The sequence below is a fragment of the Semicossyphus pulcher genome, unplaced genomic scaffold (assembly GCF_022749685.1).
Source record: "Semicossyphus pulcher isolate SPU_LCO1_2020_fin unplaced genomic scaffold, fSemPul1.0.p SCAF_21, whole genome shotgun sequence".
Lineage (NCBI taxonomy): Eukaryota > Metazoa > Chordata > Actinopteri > Labriformes > Labridae > Semicossyphus > Semicossyphus pulcher.
The window spans coordinates 9,193,460-9,214,845 of record NW_027211695.1 but is presented as its reverse complement, the minus strand read 5'-3'; the positions used below and the strand labels follow the sequence as shown (position 1 = coordinate 9,214,845).

General features: G+C 42.0%; 1 protein-coding gene across 1 annotated transcript in view; it reads left to right on the top strand.

Moving 5' to 3' along the window:
- The window catches only part of LOC138600738 (pyruvate carboxylase, mitochondrial-like), a 354,400-nt gene that overhangs the window by 177,665 nt on the left and 155,349 nt on the right, over positions 1-21,386 (top strand). The window contains exon 12 of the mRNA XM_069672230.1: positions 1,370-1,552. Within this exon, the coding sequence (XP_069528331.1) occupies positions 1,370-1,552 (183 nt within the window). The remainder of the gene's footprint in view (positions 1-1,369; positions 1,553-21,386) is intronic.

Below are 21,386 nucleotides of genomic sequence, written 5' to 3'. Positions count from 1 at the left end.
TATTTTTGTTTTATAGTTTGACTCAAGTCCCATCTGTTAACATGGAGGAGGCGGGCTTCATGACCTATACTGCAGCCAGTCAGCAAGGGGCGATAGAGATGTTTTGGCTTCACTTTTAGGGAGCTGTCATGTTGTCCATCTTTTTATACAGTCCATGGCAGGGTTTTTTTGAAGAATGGCAAAGTGAGCCTCCCCTGAAAGAACATAAAAGCCAAAAAGTGTGCAGTCTGCTGGAAACAGTAGAAGAAGACAACTTTGCAACCGACTTATAGACTTATTTCTTAATTGTGCATAAACTGTTTTTATGTAGGATGTAGAAGTCAAATGAGTCAAAATGAAGAGATCACATCGTTTAACATGGATTCCTTGGTTGTTGCCATTAAATGGCTGTCTACGCTGTACCAGCAGGGAAAAATAGACTTCATGTGAACGGAACAGAGCAGCAGAAAAATACTCACCCGCCTCCCGCACAGCATGTGTGACTGCTAGAGATTGCAGCATTGAATAACATTGGAGCAGTTCTGTCCCGGCACACGCATGGCAAAAATACACTTCAAATACGTTACCTGAGTAGATTCCCCGTCAGTCTCCACAGACGTCTTGGTCTCAATATGACCCTGGAGCCAACATGGTGTCACACTGTCATGCTCGCTCCATTATCAGTCACTCTCTCTCTCTGTAGTTACTAACAACCGATCCATTTTGCCCCACACATCACAGAAGTTCGCTAACCAGATGTTTAAAGAAATTTTTTCTTGTTTATTTTCTCACGCAGCGCCTCCCCTGCAGTCCTCTGGCGCCCCCCAGGGGAGGCGCGCCTCGCACTTTGAAAAAATGCTGGCTTATGGTTTAAAGCAACAAAACTAACTTTAAGATGACATGCACACATACACAGCCTCGTCAGTGAAGAAATGACCTGTTAGCACTTCCACCAAAGAGCCAGGAATAAAAGAGATTACTGACCCTGCACGTAACTGATAGATACAAGTATTTCCTGCAAAAAAAAATGCTTGAAGAAAAGCATCCGCTCAGATGACTAACCCACGTAGGCTGACACAACAATAATGGCCTCATGACAACGCAGAATTTATATGAAAATTGCATAAGTGTTGTTGTTGCCAACTGCAGCAGAATCCAACATAATGCTGTTTACATTCCTGGCGTATTTTTTCACTGCTCTGCCTTCAAATTACATTCACTTGGTGTTAATGAACAATTATTCATTGCAATTTGTGGACTCTCTATTCAGAATGTTAACTAAGACAAAACGTACTTTGAATACTTATTTGTTTTTCTTCATAGAGTTTCATAGATTTTAAACAAAAAACAAAGTCCTTCACTCTCTGCTCTCCTGCTCTCTTCCTGCCAGGTCTTCCGCAGCGGAGAAGGCATGGGCATCCGTCTGGACAGCGCCTCCGCCTTCCAGGGAGCTGTCATCTCCCCCCACTACGACTCCCTTCTGGTGAAAGTCATCGCCAGCGGGAAGGACCTGCCGACGGCTGCCTCCAAGATGAGCCGAGCACTGGCCGAGTTCAGAGTGCGAGGGGTCAAGGTAGGACGTTCGGCCGCTTGTGTTTGACTGCCACGTGCATTGTGTGCAGAATTGAGTTATCGCTACACCTATGGGTGACAGACGTATGAGGTCTTGAGTTAATGGAAACTTGGAGGAGAAATTGCTTTGCTGTCAGGGTGAAAAGAAGGCAGTTGTGCAAGACTCTGAAAGTTTGACATGAGGAGAGATACATTCCTGATGGCTGCTGTGAATGGCTTTATAAGAGCTCATCTCAAGCTATTCATGCCTGGGTCATGGTGTGCTGTAGTTAAGACTGTAAGACTGGGAGAGGAATGCTTTTAAAGGTCTACTAAGTGAGGCAGCTGCAAAGGTAAAACAAGTTACCCAAGTGCTCAAGAGATCTTCTTACCTCTCTGTGTGACCCGTCTTGTTGATTACATGCTCTCTTAAGTTCTTCGTTATTACCCTGAGAACATAATCTGTCTGTGTCTAAAGCTGATTGATGCATCCCCACAGAAAGACAAGGCCTCCAGTTTCAGGGAGATTGTGCGAAACATTATCAGCAGGTGCAAACGGCCGTTGACAGACAGCAGCGGTGTCAGCGAAAGCCAGTGCTAACAGACGGAGAAGGTGGAGGTAATTAAAAATAATGAGCTGGCTCGGTTGTTCATGTACCTGTCACATACACGAATGATGTCATTAACAGCATCACAAGTCTCCAACACCTTTGAAGAGGCTTAGTACGAACGTTTTGCTTCCAAAATAGCCCATTTAGTACATTCGGGTCGATTTGTAACGTTGATATCTGTACCCAGCTGCCTGGAGTCAGTACGGTCCAAAGATCAGACATGGATTCTTTGTTGTAGTGGGCTTACAGTTTTGTAAACATGATAATGATGTGACACACACTGGTCAAAGAGCCACACTGGGGATATCTGAAATATCTTAGTATATGTCAGCCTAATGAAGCGTACAACGTGAAAGACTCTGCAGAAGGAAAGGTATGAAACAGATGGCCGACGTCAAAGCCACTTAATTGTTGAGTTTGACGATAGAGCAAAGAATCCACCTGCTTTCTTAACTTTACACACATCATTTGCACGTTTTGCTTCAATTTTCAAACACAATTAAAATTGAATGATTTGAGGCTCTGGTTTGTCTCAGGTGGTGGGGCAGTTGCCCCATGCACAGAGGCTGCAGTCCCTGAAGCACTGTTCGTTTGGTGCATGTCATATCCCACTCCCTGCTCCCAATGTTTCCTTTTCTCTCTTCAGCTGTCCTACAAATAAAGGGAAAAAGCCAAAAAAATAAAGGCAGGGCAGCCAAGCTCTTAGATATTTTATTATGTAGACTATGGATCAACTATGAGCCAATCTGGGATCTCATCAGCTATAGTCTGACAACAATATAGCCTCTGGGAACAACGGTGAACGTGCCGGGCGTGTAGCCAGTGGTTAGCGACAAAGGACTTCCAGTCAAGACTTACTTTTCCACGTGCTACATTGTTTACAGAAAAAAGATTGAACATTTGTGATTTACTTGAAATGAACGGGTCTTAAGTTTGCTAAAATGTCAACATCATGATGCAGGTTTGTAAAAAGGGAAGTCTGTTATCAAGAGGAGAAGAAAACTACTTTTTAAACGCCGGTTTGTTGAAAGGAGGTCGGATCGATCATTTCTGATGCATTCAAGGAAGTCGGGAAATCTGAACACTGATGGGCTTTTGTGACACAGCGTCAAGGGAATTTATCTCAAGTAGAATTTTTGATCTAGAACAGATTGTTAGTTGTTAGCATTCAGATGTCTGGTTATAGAGATTGATATTGTCAGATGACGCTGATGGGAGCCGGGATGTCATTACGGCGCATTACGTTCCGCTTGCTTTTATTTCCATACGGACTGTTTTTCCTGCATACGCCGCAGCCTGCTGATGCGTGATTGGTCAGTATTACTCGGACTACAAGCGTACTACAAACAGAAACCAGAACTAAACCGTCCCTAAAATCTCACATCTGTAGATCAGTAACGGTAAATACACTGGTTTTCTGCATTCACTAGATCTTCTACAGTATGTGACGACAGTTGGTGTGTGTATCACAACCTTGAAAATAAAGGGATAACTGCAGTGGGTCGAACTATAAATTCTATCTGCTCAATCATAGTAATTCCTCAGTCTGTTTTGAATTAGTCATGATGAGGTGAAATTGCAAGTCAAATTGGTCTTCTCAACTCTAATTTCTCATTTAACTTGGAGTGCACTTTACAAACTGTCGGCAGATTTAATAGATTAATTTTCCCTTCTGATGGACTCACAAAGTGTTTGCTGTTAGCCGAGACTCTGTGAGCTTGTGGACACTTTCCTTTGTCCTCACTGCTGTGGATTATGTAAACACACACTCTGGAAAATGGACCTGACATACCTTTGATAGAGCGGCTACAATAGAAATAATTCTGTATGATGACAATAGCTGTTCCCCAGAGGAGAAACAAGAGGACATAACTACAAATAAGTGCAGTGTGTGATGGGAGCAGGCTGCTGTAAGCAAATGTGTTACATGTGCTGATCAGACTTTCAATGGAATATCTATTCTCCAGAAGCAAACTTGTACAGAAGCTTTGTACCACCCTGACATCAGGAGAGAACAGAGCATTGATGCAAAGAACGCCTGATACCTGTTACAAGGTCTTGAATTAAACACTTTCCTCTTCAAACTGCTGATGGCAGACTGAACCACTGCAGCTCCTTTCAAAGATTCTTTAAGAAACTTGAGAAAAACCGTCCTCTTTTCATTTCTTCCGCTCTTCCTCTGAATAAAAGGTCTGCCTGTTGTTTAAAGTGGGCTGGTTTGTGTTAATGTCCCAGAGTTAAGAAAATCCAAGTGCCTGTGTCCTTGCCGACAAATTGTCTCGCAGACACTGACATTTCAATCAAAGCAAGCACAGAATCTTTTTCCTTCTCGCACATTGATGTAGACTCTGTACTTCACTCTGCTTGTGTCACCGATTACGGCACTTCATTTCCGAAGACTTTTTAAGTGCTGTGGACAAATTGTCCTTCAAGGAGTCTTTTAGCTCCTTTCCTCCAAGATGCCGAAATTACCACCGAGACACATCCTCAGCTGGTAAACACACTGCTCATCTTTTCACCTTCCTTGTGTTTTCTTGTATTGCCGTAGAAACCAACCGTTGCCTGCTTTAAAAAAACACCTTATTTGTGATTGCGCACATTGGGAGCTGCTGGTTCTCTGCTTACCAGATCGTTAACTGCACCCACCTGACCTCACAGTTTTCAATTTCTTTCTACTGTGAAAAACAGATGGGCTTTGGTTCCTGCTAACCTGGATAATGTGAAGAAGATTAGAACTATTGGACCAGTACAGGGGATATTTGGTGTTCTGCTGAAGTTGTAGTTGTAGCAGCTCCAGCTAGATCAATGATCAGACTCTCTTTGACCGATGGACTGTAAAACTTTTATTTTCACAAACACAATGAGCTGTTTATAACACAAGAGCGATACAGAGTTAGCCTTTCTGTTGGAAGGGTAGGTGCCTCAAACCGTGTAGGACAAGCTAACCGTGATGCTGTCGGTGTTAGCTCGACTGGGTCGGCGTGTTTCCACACGAGAGAGTGAGAGTGAGCTTCTGGTGACGAAGAGCCCAGGAGGAGGGGCCCAGTTTGAATGTGCTGTGCCTTTAAGTGAAGCTATGCAGTTTAAAGAAATTCAGTATTTACCTGGTACAAATACCACCGAAAACAGAACAATATTAAATATACCTGCTAAAAAGTTAGCCACAATACAAACAAACAATCTTAAACACAATATTAACGCTACATTAAGACAAACAAGTCAGCGAAAGCACTGGCCGTACTGGCCTCAGCTAGCAAAGGGCTAGGCTAACGGTTTGGCGGCAGGTAAGCAAAAATCCGCCTTCAAAATAAAAGCCCCCAAAGCCTTTTGACAAATAACACATAGAAATAACAATTTAATTCTGACAGTCACCTATTTTGTCCTTTTCAAGGCTCCCGTGATGTCATTCCTCTATTGCCAGGCTTTATTTTCTGTCTTAAATGTAATTAATTTAATTTAGTCCAAGTATAAATCAGCAACAATACTCAGCTAAATTAAGTCCTAATGCATGTCATTTCTCTAAACCTGTTTGAATGTAGGCATTAGGCAAATGTGACCCATGAGAATATTGTTCAGAACAAGAATTGTGGTTCAGTGTTTCCTTGTTTGTGAGCAGAAGCCTTAAGGACTCTGGCTTTTTACTGGTGGCGTTCCAACACAGCAGCAAGAGTGTTGGCAACTATTCCAAGTCCTGTAAATGCTTTGGTCTGCTCACAGAGATATCACGCTGAAGGCTGACGTCCTCATAACTCCCAGTTTGTTTATTCATTTCCCCCTGGAAGGAAGTGTGGCTACCTTAAATCTCAGGTAGACTTTGCTGTGCTTCCAGTCCTTGACTTTGGCGGCTCCTGTAGTTTTTTTTACCTCTTCTGAACGTTAAGTGAAGTCTAACCTTTAAATTCAAGTGAAAAGCAGAATTTGTCAACCAAACTTTTAGTTGCTTGGTTGACACTTGACAACATGCTGCTCTCCTCTGTTGTCTGGGATTATGTTTGGCATTTCGGAAAGCTGTTTGTATCTCCTGCCGCTGTATGTGTGCATGTGTGTGTGTCTTTTCACAGTTTTGCATGTGTGCACATTCGGAGTGTGTTAGGCAGTAAAATGTCAACCCTTCTAGCAGCCAAAATAAAAGAAAGAGGGGGGTTGATGGACAGGAACGCGACAGGACATGAGGCAGGCAGGTAAAGATAGATAGAAAGAGGAGCGGGGGGAAAACGGCAAAAGGGCAATAAAGATGAGGAGATTGTTACATGAAATGACAACTAAGGTGGGACGGCTGGAGGGGGTCAGTACACCTGTGGCTGTCATGTTTTGACTGCAATGCAAATGGTGGGATAAATTTAGAAGTGTTGAGGACTGAATTATGTTCCTGGTGTTTCAGGATCACTTCCTACCTTAGTTGGCTGTGAGCAAAGCCCCTCTCCCATCCAACAAATATAACAATTAATTTCCACACATGCTGAAGTAATGTGTGTTGTGTGTATGGGGAGGACTTTAGAGCCGTACCTGACATTTAAAGAGGAAAGGGTGTTTTTTTATTTCCTAAAAAATAAGTGCAAAAGTGTGTGTAACAAAGCTGCAACTGTTGGCATGCTCAGCAGGGGACGGGGAGCAGTAATGTTAGTCCTCCTGGCCTTCACACACTCATCATGCTGCACTTTGTGCTGTTTTTTCAGGTGGTTGAACAAATTAGTTGTGTCGCTTTGCGGCGCAGACTCAGGTTTCATGCACTCTTTGCATATAATTTTTTCGGCGTGAAGGAAAACGATGTCCTCTAAGTCCCCACCGTGAACAGCACCCATCGTTTCCATAATATTGTATTCTCTTTTATTTGTTGTCTCTTCTACAAACCGCTGACCCAAACAGCTTATCTGATACTGTGCGCTGCATGTGTTGGTATACAGGGCCGTTGTGCAGAGCCGAGGGAAAGGGCTGCCTGACGTCCATGTGAACAAAAAAACTAAAATGCAGTGTAAACTTAAACTGATGTCTTTGTTTACATGTAGAACTCTTTTAAGTGTCTAAAGTTTGCGGTACTTGTGACCCCCTCTGCAGCGGTGTTTCGCTTAGCTTCCGTGTAGGAACTCCGGCCGACTTCCCCTAACAGGGGCCATGCTGACTGTTATCTACTTCACTAGTACACTTATTATTGATAAGTACCTCATACAACCCCACTTCAAACAAACAGAATTATCCCTTTGACGCCACTTGCCCTAAACCCGAAATACCAAATAATCGATGACGAGTTGTTTCGGTGAACTGGTGTTGCGGTTTAACGAGCGACTCGCTCTCTTCCTGTTTAGCGTAACAACGAGCAACATCAAAACGCGACTGAGCATTAGCAGCCTACATGGCACGCTTGCGCAAACAACACTTCAAAGATGTAACAGATCAGTATATTTTGAGCTTGTAATGAAAAACAGCAAAGAGGCATTCACGAGAACAGCTATGTATGTCTGCTTTGTTGACTGTCTTCATCAGCAGTCTGTTTCATTAAGTCACAAAGTTAAATATTTTCTCTCGCAATTTAGTTCTCACAGCACGTGAGCCATGTGTGCACGAGGAACATTATTAATGATGTAGCAATCAAAACGATCGATCATTACCAAATGACATCTGCACCTTTTTATAAGCTTTATAAACAGCGACAATCAATGAATTTACAGTAGGGTCATACGGAGATACACAATATGATTGTTTACATCGCGTAACAGAACTGCATATGATTGTGTGCAGACAGAGAGCGTCCGATGTCAGACCCTCTTTTGCCGTTAGAACTGTGTGAGGAGTAAACTGGTCCTGCTGTTTATTTGGTTGCCACGACTTCACATGTGATTGACGTCCTGTGATTCCTGTCACCGTTTCAGTGCTCTTTCTCAACGAGGAGAGTGGGCCAACGACCGTTCATTTGGTGTGGAAATCTCCGCAAAGTCGTTTAATTGCAACTTCGGGACACGCCATAAGATATGAAGCAGTGGCGGCAATAATTTTGCCACGGCGGGCCGCCGCTGCAAAATATATGTAATGGAAACACTGGCCACTGCAAGGTAGGCACTCATGACATGACATGCCAGCTCCTACAAAAGTGAAGCCAAAACCTCTTGATCGCCCCCTGGGGGAGTGGAGTTAGTTTAGGAGGCGCTTGATTTAATAGCTTTCTACAGGCGGAGCTCAGATTTTAAACATCAGTATTGCCGTCAATCAATTATTTAAGCGTGGGAAGCAAAAATCATAATAGGGATTAATATTCGATTAATTCTGCAGCCCTATGTATTTGCACAAAAAAGTATGTCATTAGGAAGCTTTAAATGTATGCGTTTCTTACCTGCTCACAAGGCTAACAGCTTGTTTCAGCAGTTGTTTGCTAACGACAGTTGTCAGTTAAAACACCTCAGGTGAAAGTCAGCATTTGTTTTCAGTGGCCTTAAATCAACGAGCTATCGTTGAACCAAAATAAAAGTGTTTCAAGTGGAAAAACTGCACCTGGGGGAAGGTTTTAGTTCTTTGCTAGGCGCTTGGGGGCCTTTTGTCTCTTCTAAGGTTCATTAACACAAGTTCAGGAGCATCTGTCCTGTGCAAATTGCTCATCACCCAGGTTGGTGGTTTGTCATGTGAAACAAACTAATGACTGCATGAGATCAGGAACAAACACTTACTCCCTTGCTGCAAGACGTCAGATGATACCTGCACCCTTGCGTGTGAAGCAGAGGTAAAGACGGATGAATTTATGGAGAGAAAAAGAGAGACAGCGGGGAATTCAACGACACAGACAGGATTCAGATAAAGAGAAATGGCAGCATTTATATCCTTATGGCGCTAACAGACTCAATACTCTGTCCAGTTTGGCAGAGACCTAAATAAACTGAGACATTTTGGTGTGAGACGGTGTGTAAGTGTGTGTGCGTGAGACTCTCTTCAAGTTAGTTTCTTTAGAAGTCATTTTTGTAACACCGGGGGCTTTGCTTTAGGCAGTGTGGTATCATAGCTGTTCATTTGTACACATCATCTGTAAGGGTGAGAGAGTGTGAGGTGACCTGAGGTTGTTGCACCCACCTGTGTCTGCCTGTGTGTGTGTGTGAGGATTCCTCTTTGAAGAATCTTTGTAATGTTTGGCTTCGTTACAGCCTGCAGATCACAGGTCAGTGCCCATTCGAAGATCATGTCAAACTTCTCTCTCTGTTTCATATCTTCATTTCAAAATAAAAGACTATTATTTTTAAACCAAGCTCTTCTGCCCTTCTGGATTATTATTCATAGGGATCTTTGTCCATCTTATGACCCAGGTCACAGTGTCTTTGACCTGGAGGAGTTAATTTTTATAGGATGGTGCTCTTCCTGCACTGTCTCTGCCTGCTGCCAGAGAGATACAATCTTAATTTGAAAAGCTCCTGCAGATTCAGGCTTTAATTGATTATCCAAAAATCTTATTATTTAATAAATGATACAGCTGGAATTCATTATAAAAGTGTGCGAGGATTCTACATTTCCTTGTAGATGTGGTATCTCTGCTGCTGTGTTTTTATTTCACAGTTTTAGTTTGAGCATTGAACCCACCTCTGGGTTTACTGTGTCAGGGCGATCTTGTAAACATCCCTGTCTGGCACAGCACCTCATTTCCCATTCCACTTCCTGTCATGTCTAATTCTTTTATCATACACAACCTTTTTTTTTTTTCATTTCTATCTCTGCCTGCCAAGTAAACAACTCCCCTACACTTTTTTTCCTTCTTATCTCCTGTCATGCTCCTCCACCTCTTCACCAGTTTGACCTCTATCTCCCTTCATGAGGAAAGTTGTCCTCTGGTTCTCTCATGTGTATCTCTTGTTTTCACGTCCCTGAGCCTCCTGTTAACGGTTCAGTGATTTAGTTACAAGTGTTTTCTCATGGTCGACTATTTGTCATCTCTATCTCTGATGTTTTATACCTGCAGTCTAATTGTAGAATCCTGAACATCAGCACACAACATATTATTTATCAACTCAAGACAATGCACTATAAATAAAGTAGGACTCTGCATGGCACAAATGTATTTAGGACATATCCAAATCCACTTTAAAGAGGGGCTATTATGCTGATTCACATTTTAAGACATAAATATAATGTTACAATGTTGGGTGTCCATACTAAACGTGAGTGAAGTTTCAAGGCTGTAGTTAAAAGTATGTTGGAGTAATCCCCTGCTGAAAAAGTGTCAGTCTGCAGGCTGCTGTGAATGCCAGGTTTCATAGAAACTTCTCCAAACGCTTCACTTTGTGATGTCACAAAGTGGAGGAACTCTATATTTGGGCATCTGCCTGAGACACAGCAGAACTTCCTGCCCCTGGCACAGTTCAAGGACACACCCACCCGATCAGAAGAAAGCAGGCTTGTAGGGGCGGGGTTTCTTAAAGAGACAGAGCTCACTGAGTCGTTTTCAGGCAGAGGCTGTATGAGGGCCTGCACAGAGCACCACTTGGTGTTTTTTTAACTATAAATTATGCTAAGCTACTCCACAGGTATCACAGAGTGAAATATAAAGCTTGACATTTGCATAATACCCCCCCTTCAACATATTACACTGTTCATTATCTGGGTGCAAGGTTATTTACGCAAAGGCCCTGTGTTTAGGATTCTTTTTTGGAGGAGGGGGCGGGTGGGTCAATGTCAGTTCCCATTTCCTTTAATAGCTAGAAAAAGAGGCCCTCTGAGTGTTTTGTGAATCTATTAAAACAGCAATCTTACTATCTGAATAATGTGCCCTTTTCGTAGCAGGAGAAATATTGGTTGTTGACTATAGAACAGGTTTTTCTTAGTCAATAAGGCAATTACTTTCTGCTGCCTCAAGATAGCCTAACCACACTTCATTTTAAGACCAACCTTGGCACACTTGCTCATGACACAATAAGGGCACTGGGTGTTAAGCACTGAAGACTGCCTAACTTACACCCAAATGGAGCCCAAAAGTTAAACACCAACATGTTTTATGAGCACAAATAAATCAGTGACTAAGAACATATTTCATGAATCACAGCTCTAATTTTCCATCATCTCAAACTGGACTATACATAATAATAATTTATAGACTGGAGAAAAGAGAGTTTATACGTTTATGTGCTTTATTCCTACCTAGGAATCTAGTTTTAGTGGACTCAAATGCACATCCTGGCGGACTCCCAGAAGCTTAACCAAGGTGTGGAGGGCCGGGCTAAGCCTGCTAAGAGCGCAGGACAACAGGGCTAAGCAGTGCTACAGTGGCCCTGATCTTTTTGGGCTCGCCGTCTTCGGACATGACACTCAATGTGACAGCAATTATCTTAAAATTGACATCATTGCTCCGCCTCAGTTGTTGATTAACTTGGCCTACTCTTAGGCCGTTTGTTCCGGACGATCACCGTGTCTCTCCGTCTTTCATCCCCCTGGCACTGTGATTTGTGATTGATGGCTGGCCTCAGTCATGAGGGTACACTCGCTTTACAGATAAGTGGCGGCGTCTATTGTAAGTCTAGACCCTGAATATTAGACGACCCCACTTTTTCAGATGCATTTCAAGGGGAAAAAACCTCTCTTAAATTCGGACCAATATGGTAATAGGTTCATGTTAACTCACAGTTTGAGGGAAGGCAGGTTGTTAGCAAGCATGTAGATTGTGGGTGATCCAGCATCCTAAAAGGGCAAAGATCCTGAGAAGATATGTTAACAGAAAGTCTTCTGGTGTTTGCTGATGAGCAGAGCAGGCTTGGCAGTGGTAGCGGGACTCTCCGGATCTCACAGAGCAAAAAACAAAAAGCAAGCAAAAGATGTGTCCCTGATAGTGTCTCCACAGCTCTGCTTGACAGAATGATACTGCAGAGGTTGATAATGTGCAGGTGTTCGAGCCACAGGAGCTCAGGAGTGGGGGAGAAACATCAATGCCTGCACAAACACGGCAGAGGCTGTAACAGCTATCTTCGCCTCGCTTTTCTGTCTCCTCGCCGGTCTCTTCTGTCTTGTCACAGCATGCCCAGTGTTAACAGGATGAACCCTTTTCCCTTCTGATCTGGAGTTTGACCTCCTTTGACTGTTGCATCATGTTCTACAATAGAAGTAGGCAGAACGCTGATCCAGGATCATTCATTCAGGATTTGCAAACATGAGAGGAAAGACGGGAAATCCATCTCATCTCTGACTTATCAGACGGAGTCTAAACCTCTTACTCTTCTCACTGACAACACATACACACACACACGATAACAGACACTGTTTTAATCACACATAATCGTGTACACACTCTCCCTCACAAAATGACACACTAATATGTGTCTCTGGGGGCTGGGTTATCTGTCTATCTCTTCTTCATTTCACACCTCCAAACAACCACTTCCACGGCACTTAATCACACAAACAGTCGGGTAATTATCGGCGTGTGTGCGTGTAAAACGATTGCAAGCGTTTTTATGTGTACTGCTACGTGCACACTTCTTTGTGCGTGCTGGAGTACAAGTCTGTGCAAAGGCGTATTTCAGATAGTTGAATAAAAGACCAACAAGTGCAAATCCAATTAGCGATAGCGGGAGTGCGTAAATAAGAAAAAGGTTAAGGTGACAGAGGGAGGTAGGAGCGGAGGAAATGAAGTAAGAGTTTAGCAAAGGGTGAAAGGCAAAACAAAGAGGATCTGAAGATGTGTGAGGATTTTGGTAGGACAAGTTGACACTGTTGTAAGGATGAAAAACAGAGACAGACGCTAGTGTTTACTTATTTAATTGTGTGAGCAGAGAGGCAGGGCGGCTCTTAAAGACTCCGAAACCAACTAAGTGTGACATAAATTACCTTTAAGGCCTTAAAGGTATTAAAGTCACTTTTTATTTTGTGCTGACAAGTTTATATACTGCACGACTACTCTTAGATTAACAAAGAAAAGATGCACTCAAGTACAAAATGCTAAATAAAAAGTGCCTTATCATCAATTTTTACAAGTGGCTTCTTTCCCTTAACAATAAATGAGCCGTCCTCTTGCTGCCCATTTGCAGCTTCACCACTTTGAACAGCTGCAGACACTCGACAATAAGTAGATTTTGTGTTTTGTGTGTGTTAAACACGATTTTTATTTAGAAAGGGGCAAAGGACATTAACCAACTTTAGCACATGAATTAATTGTGTGCATTTGCCATATGCCGCCGCACAGGCTAGCAGGCAGGTTGATTGCATACAAATGCATAATAGAAACGAACACAAAGGCACCGTACAATATAAGGCATTGTATAAGCCACTCTGGTACATTAGTATTGCAAACAGCTTAACATCATATGCTTCTCAACCTTTTACAGTCGTGACCCCCAGAGTCATCAAGTTCGTGTTCACGCCCCGTGCATCGACATATATTGTACAGTGACCTGTGTGTGTTCTGCATGTACAGGGTGTGTGCATGTGCTGTGTGCTGTAAATAGGACCCACTGACTCCCACAAACACATTAAATATACTGTAATCTATTCTAAGGCAAATTATATCACTGTAAAAGGTGATGTGATGTTAAAAAAAAAAAAAAAGATATAAAAAATATTTTCTGATCCCCCCCCTGCAAATTATCTTAGGACGCTCTTGGAGGTCGCGACCCCCAGATTGAGAACCACTGGTTATGAGTATAGGAGCATAATCGGATTCACATTTTGTTGGATTTTTGGAGACTCCAAATATCCAGCAAAATGCACCATTATGTTGTTTTTAAATTCAAATCCCCCCCTTTCCTTGAGTTCAGACATATAAAGTCCATGCTATGCAACCAAGGCTGCATATTTTCTCATTTTTTTGATAAAAATGTGGATAGTTTCTAACCTGAGGATGTGGATGCTGCCTGTGGATCAGCTGACATCTGACAACAAGCATGTGAGTAGACACACTTTCAACTGACAACTGGCATGTTACCCTGTTAACAGGAGAATTTCACAACCCCACACATGTTGATATAAGAGGCGTATGGTTGCCAAATTAAGCTGCCTTTTTTCCTTTACAGTATTTCATGGAGGAAGAGCCCTTGGCTGTTAAGTTAGCGTAGCTTGAGCGCTAATTTCCATTATATCACAACCCCTCCCTGTATGTAAAGGCTGTTTTCATGGCAAAAGGAAATATAACACTAGTATAAATATACAGATATATTAGCAAGCTATATTTCCGATCATGTTTCAGCTTTATAAATCAAAGAATGTGTCGTTCTAACAAGACGTTCTAACAGGACTGAGTTATCCACCTCAGGCAGAAAGGGTCTTGGCAGGTGAAAGGAGGGCAAAGAGTCCAGAAGAGATAAGTCTTGAAGAAGGTTGGAGTCGTTAAGATGACAGAGAGCAGAGAGCCTCGTAGTTCACAGCCACCAAGCTGTTCATTTCAACACACAGACACAAAGTGCACAAACAATCACTCAGGAACAACAGCTGTTTTATGGGGAAAACAATCTCACACATGTTAGTGTTTCCTCACAAACATGACTTACCGACTCAAACTGCCATTCCAGCTTAAGTCTCTGCTATCGCATAGCAAACACGCACGCACGCTCGCTAAAGCGACATGTCGACACAAACACTTCGTCTTACAGCTAATCAAACCGCTGACATAAGACAGATGTGTTTATAGCCAGATTCAGCCTCACGCTGCCAAACGCACACATGCACACATAGCATGTTCAAGCTGCATTGTGTCAACTGGGACTTTGAAGACGAAATCAGGATTAAACGGTTAGAAATCAGCTGTGACAAAGTAAAGGGGGAGAGGATGAGGACGGGATGGGAGGCAGGGAGAGAGAGGAGGATAGGGCAGAAGGAAAGGGAGGAAGGGAAAATGGAGAGAAGAAGTCTGATCGATGATACAGGAAATATATCTGAAACAAAAAACGCACAAAGAGGAAAAGGATGTTTGAATGGAAGTTAGAGAAACAATTCTGCAAAAGAAAATCACCTTTTCTTACTTCAATCCTCCCAAGACAGTAAATTGGATTATGACAACACTGCCAATGCAGACAGCAGTATGTTGTATTGTTTACTGTTGGATGTTAGTCAATTGTTTCAATGCAGTTAAGGTACTAACTTCCTCTTTTGGCTACAGATAACATATGCCGTGTTCCTTGTCCATATTTCAGCCCTTCTGTATTAAAAAATTAAAATTAAAAAACCTTTTTGAAATATTTTTTCAGTCATGGTTTTGGACATTTTTTCCATTCATTCCATTCACATTGCGTTTCTTTCATCAAGCAGTGATGCAAAGTTCATGTGCTGATCGGGTTATTTTGTAATTGCATAGATTCAAAACTGGCATAAAACCGGTAAGTCAGGGAAAATGAAATGTTGAAATGAGATTTGGGGATATCAGAAAAATATTTAACAAATTGATTTTGCTATTTGCCACGTTAATTTAAAGAAGAAGAAATTTTGGGTAGTGTGTATCTATCAAGCCATACCAGAGAATGAAACGGTAACCCTTTATATTAAGGTCCTTGTAAGCTTTAGTCAATACGTAATAAGACCCTATAAGTCCTTATAAGATGCTTATTAACATTAGATATATGTTAATAAGACTATATAAGTGTTAATAATAGTATCATGTTTATTGTTAGATTATAAGACAATTATAAGCACTTATAAGAAACTTGTTAACAATATAGACAGCTTAAGAGCATTAATAAAAGCCTTATAACTTTCTTATAATTTTTTATATTTGCATTACAAACTCATTGAGTCTTCCTCACTTACCTATTATGCCATTGTTAAGCCTTTACTAAGCTTTAAATTTGATTTATTAAGATTAATACGACTTTGTTATGCAGTAGTTAGCAATTAACTATGCGCTTATCAACAGTTAATTATGCTTTTTTGCATCTACTGGATCAAAAGTGAGAACAGAACATTATTTAGGTTAATAAATCCTTTATTATGCACTTATTAACAGTTAACTATGCCTGTTGTTGCTTCCATTCATTCCAGTTTCTTATAAGTGTTTCTAAATGTTATAATCTTACAATAAACATTATGATACTATTATTTCTAACACTTCTATAGTGTTATGTTAAGAAGCATCTTATAAGGACTTATAAAGGTTTTATTACCTATTAACTAACGCTTATTACAGGGACCTTACTATAGCGTGTTACCAATAAAACCTAAAGCCAAGGGTGATGGATTCAATTTGGCTGATTCAACTCAATCATTTTACTGTTTCCTGTCTCTATACTGCTTTTTCTTTCTCTCTTTCCACTTCTCTTTGCTCCTTATCCTTTTTTCCCTCTCAATTTCTTGTTTCCCCGTGTCTTTCTTAAAGCATGCCATCTCGTCCGTTGTAACAGCACAGCTTGAGTTTAGCCGCGTGCAGGTACACAAACAAAAACATGCAAACCCTAAGCCGCACCAGAAGCAGTCTGGACGTCTGTTTTGAATGTTAATTTGTAATCAGGTTGAGAGCTGGAAACACAGACGGTAGGAGAGGTGGTGAGGAGAAGGCGATGACCTTGCTGAAGGTGTGAAATCTGATTAGTTGGGTGAGTAATGTACCCTCCTGGGAGACGGGCGATCTGTCACAGCGTCTACGCTTTGGGTCAGCTGCAGTTCACTTCCTCTTAATTCACAGCAATACGTGATTGGCTGGTCTGTGTGTTCAGCTTGTTTAATTGGAATCACAGAAAACACTCCTGAACTTCTGTGTGTAGCTGTAGGCGGGGTGTGAATATTACTCTGGTTGCTGCTGGGTAATAACGTTGAAATATATCACACCTTGAATGGCGTGGAAAGAAGTCGTGTCTGAGTAAAGATGAGAAACTGCAACAAAAGTTCTAAAGTGTTGGTGTAGGCAGCGAGTACACATAAAAACCAAATAGAGCAATAAAAGGCTTTGATTGAGAGTAGGCGGCAGAAGATACACAGCCTATGTAGGAATAAAAAGCAGTCAGCCTGTGGGATAATAACGTTTTAAAGTCATTTCACTCATGCTCAGCAAATGAACAGATCGAGACAGAGGAGCTGTGCAGTATGTGAGAACTCAGGTGTCCTAACAAGTTGGACAGGACATTTAATGTCCATTCATAACCCTGCCACCTCCCTAATACTAAATCAGTGTAATATTTAATTGAGCCCCTGGTTGAACCGGACAGGTCAGTACAAGAAAACATTTTAGGCAACCTACAAGTGTGGCAGATTTCATGTTTTAAAGCTCATTCTGAAGTTGAAAATAGTCTTGGATAACCCTAATTTCTCATGTCAGGCACCGACAACAAGTCTTAAGTGTCATTTACTTATTGCCTTAAATCTCCTTAAAGGAGAAGTTCGGTATTTTTACACCTGGGCCCCTATTTTTTTTCTTACAAATTTGGGTGCCAAAATGACTAATAGGAGCAAGAACTTTTGGAATTGGTCCAGTAGATGGCCTCAGCCATAGCCGCAATACAGCCACAATGGTTGCAACATAATCACCTGGGGCAGCTGTGCCCGATCAAAGTACGTCCACTAAAAGTGCTTGTTTTTGCCTCTGACAGGCTCAGATGGTTACTCCAGGTGTCCGACAACATTACGGAAATGATCCCTACAAAGGTCCTTTTTTTGAATCGTAAGATCATTTTTGTGTAACCAGAAACAGAAGTCTCACTCAAGAAGAAGTCTTGCGCTGAAATTTCGCGGGTGGTGAGGTGTTACCTGAACAGGACGGTGGAAATGTGAGTTCCTGTGAGTCATTTCGACACCCAAATTTGTAAAAGCCCAGGTTTAAAAATACCAGACTTCTCCTTTAAGTCCAAATACATACTGCATTGATATTAATGAAAAAGTCATAATTCTGAATAAGCCCTCCTCCTGCAAGCTGTACCTAAGCGTCTACACAAAAAATGTATTTCTAATCCAATATAACAATGTTACAATGTCATTTAGCAGATGCTTTTGAAGCCATGTGAAACTTAAAGGTCTTTAAACTTAAAGTTCGTTACTTATGACACCCAGGTTCCGGGCAGACTTTGTGGGTATTAGTTCAGTTGGTCCAAGCTGGATATTGATCTGTGGTTGCACAGAGGGACTCGTTGGGATGACAAGGAGCTCAGTCTTGGATAGGTTGAGCTGAAGGTGGCGTTCTTTCATCCATTAGAGATATCGGCAAGGCATGACGAGATCCTTGCCAAGGCTGTAGTGTCGTCCGGTGGGAATGACAGGAAGAGCTGGGTATCGTCCACATAATAATGGTATGAGAAACCATGATTGCACCAACTGAAGGCGTACATATTGAAAAAAATAGGGGAACGAGCACTGACTCTTGAGGCACCCCTGTGGATAAGCTAAATACCAGCAAGTGCCATAGCTGAACCAGCCCCTGTTTCACAACAGCAAGCAATAGAGGACGTGACCCGCGTCAGCTGACCTCACCTATTGATGATAAGAGAGTACAATTATACCTAGGTGAGGGGGTGAACATGTCTAGCGCAAACAATCTTCTACATGCGTTACAAGGCAACGACAAGATATGAAAAAACGTTTTGCTGTTGCCTTGAAGCACAATTTAAATGAACATTAGCAAGTTCATAAGTTGAGAAGCTTTAATGACAAACCTTCATGCAAGAAATTTACCGCAGGCTCAGGTAGGAGAACAATTTACTCCTGAAAATCTTTAACACAAAGGTCAAACTGCATTAATCAAGCTTAGATCTACAGTATGCTGTCACCTTCTGGTCTACAGATATCCAAAGCTGTTGAGTATCTGTTTCTAAAATCACGGCAGGACAAAAGGTGAAAACAAACCACTGTTGAATGCTGCTTTGAGCATGAGATGTGTTTTGTGAGTTCCCATGCATAGTCATGAATACTGAGATTGAGCAGCGGTGACATGCATACAAATGCGCCCATACTTGCACACCAATATGCACCAAGGAGAAGGGTCCAGGGGGAAGAGGGAGTTTTTAATTAAGGGTCGGTACACACGCTGATTAATTGATGTGTTCTAATACTCTCAAGCACACACGCGCGCTCTTGAAGGTTTTAGGGCTTAATCATCTATTACTCACCTTCAAACACACGCAAACATTAATACAACCTACCTTTCAAACTTTTAACACATATTCAATCATACTGGTTCTCATAAAAGCCAAAAGAATTTCTAATTTTCGCTTTGTTTTGGAGTAAAACGTCATGCATTTGGTATCATCCTTGTGTCTCAGGTCACTTTGGTAGATTGCATTAATTGAAAACAAACAAATGGAGGTTATCAGCCCTAATAATTGATGCAATCATTCTTTAAAGTTTGGCTTTTAGGTGTTTTCTTCTTGTGAGAGATTTTAAAGAACGAGGAAGGGAAACAAAAAAATCCAGGGGAAATCTTACCGGACAAGCAGTTTCCTTGGACACTTCAATAGCTTGTTAATCATGTTGCTCCCCGTCTGAACACAAGTTCAGATTTGGTTGTAGCAGCAGAACTGTTGTAGCACAATTTGAACTGCGTTGGCCATGCATCTGTCTTCCAATCCTTCTCCCAGGGGCCTTCCTGCTTTCCCCAGACATTTTCAGGTCTAATTGAACGGGCGTAATGGAACACAGAACTCGATTCCTCTCGACCGCCTGGTCGCCTGATTATTCAAGTCACACACCGGAAGAGACTGAAATGCTTTCCAAACAGTTCATCTTGAGGGCTCGGTTAAACGCAGGACTACTTTACTGTTACGTGCAGTAAAATGTGACGACTACACCTGGGAATGGATCTGCTGTGTGGACACCTTGGAGGCAATCCAATCTGTCAGAGCTGCCAGTTTCACTCATTTAAATCAGTAGTTTTTCTTTATACTGGAGCTGTCCGTCTTTTATTTTTTCAATACTAAAAAGCCATCATACTTCGTTATGAGTTTTGCTGGTTATAAGACAGCTGGGTTTGCTTGTTTCCGGTGCAACATCTGGCAACCCAGCAGCACTGACACTTTTATCGTTGGTTTGTTTTTTCCCCCCCCCCCGCCAGACTGAGCCTGAGGTATACGTGCTCTCACTGTGCTTCTCCCTAATAAAAAATTCCATTACAAGGCTGCACTCTTTAGTGTGTGAAAGTGTGTGTTTAGCTCGTGAGGCTAAATGATGTATGCTTTGCTAACTTCTCAGCGCAGTTCATCAGCACTGTACAGCACTTTCCTCTCCAAACACAGCCTCGTCTGTCTCGCGTTCATCCTTCTTGTGTTTACCCGTCTTCCTAATTACAGTATTCGTACAGAAGCACACGCTGGTAGAATTACAGGGCTGTCCAGTCTAACGCTACAATTTCAGAAAAACAAGTGAGACAGAGTTGAGGCACACATGCTTGTAATTTTTGCGGCCAAACTAGCGTGTAATGTTCTTGTTGGCTGTAAAACTCTCCCCGCCCTTAACGGCCCTCCAGTTGAGACATTTACAAAGGTCTTGTTGAGGCCCTACACTGCCGGAAGGCCGGCAGAGGTGACATGTTTACAGCTGTTTTGGACAAAGCCTTTCAGAGTGGCATTTCATCACCAAGTCTAGACTGCCAGCAGATCGATATGGAGGGAGATAGGGAAAGAAAATAACAAGGCTAAAAGGTCTGAAGCTCTTGCAGGTGCTGTTTGAGGCTGCATTATTAATTAAGATTACAGTGTAAGAAGGATGCTAATAAATATGCTAATTGTAGAAAAAAGTGTGTTTTTTTCATTAAGTTTGGCTTGTACAGAGATGACGACAGATTTCTTTTCAGTTCTGTCATTCTGTTGGATAATGTGGCGCGATCTTGTTGCTTTGTTGCTACAGGAAAGGTAAACGGGGTCACCAAAACCATCAGGAGGCAAAATCAATATCCACATTACTTTTTCCCACTGTATACGCTATATTTGCTGTCGTTTTTCTGCTGCCTGCTGTTATAAGTAGAGAAAATAAGTACCAGTCTGCTTCTCACACAGCAGCGCCTTGATCAAAGAACTTATCTGCTGAAGTGTAATTCCTCCAAGGCTCCAGGAGGCAGACACGTTAAAGGAAATGTGACACTGTGGCACTGAGTTTGCCATGGGATTATTTACAATTATGAATTTCAGGGGTTTTTCACACACTGGATGCCCATGGGCCTCAGTGAATCAGCAGAAAAAGGGGACAAGTGGAATGATTTTGCCAGTGGTCAGAGACGCAGAATCATCCCCCTTAAGCTTAAAACCCATTCCTGCAAAAAGCAACTCAAATCTCAGAGTGAGACATTTTTTCTCTCCACATCTTCCACCTCAGCTCACTTTAATTTGCTTTTAAGTTTAAAAAAAACCCCTCCCAACTCAATTTTTTTTCTAGTAATGTTGGGGATCT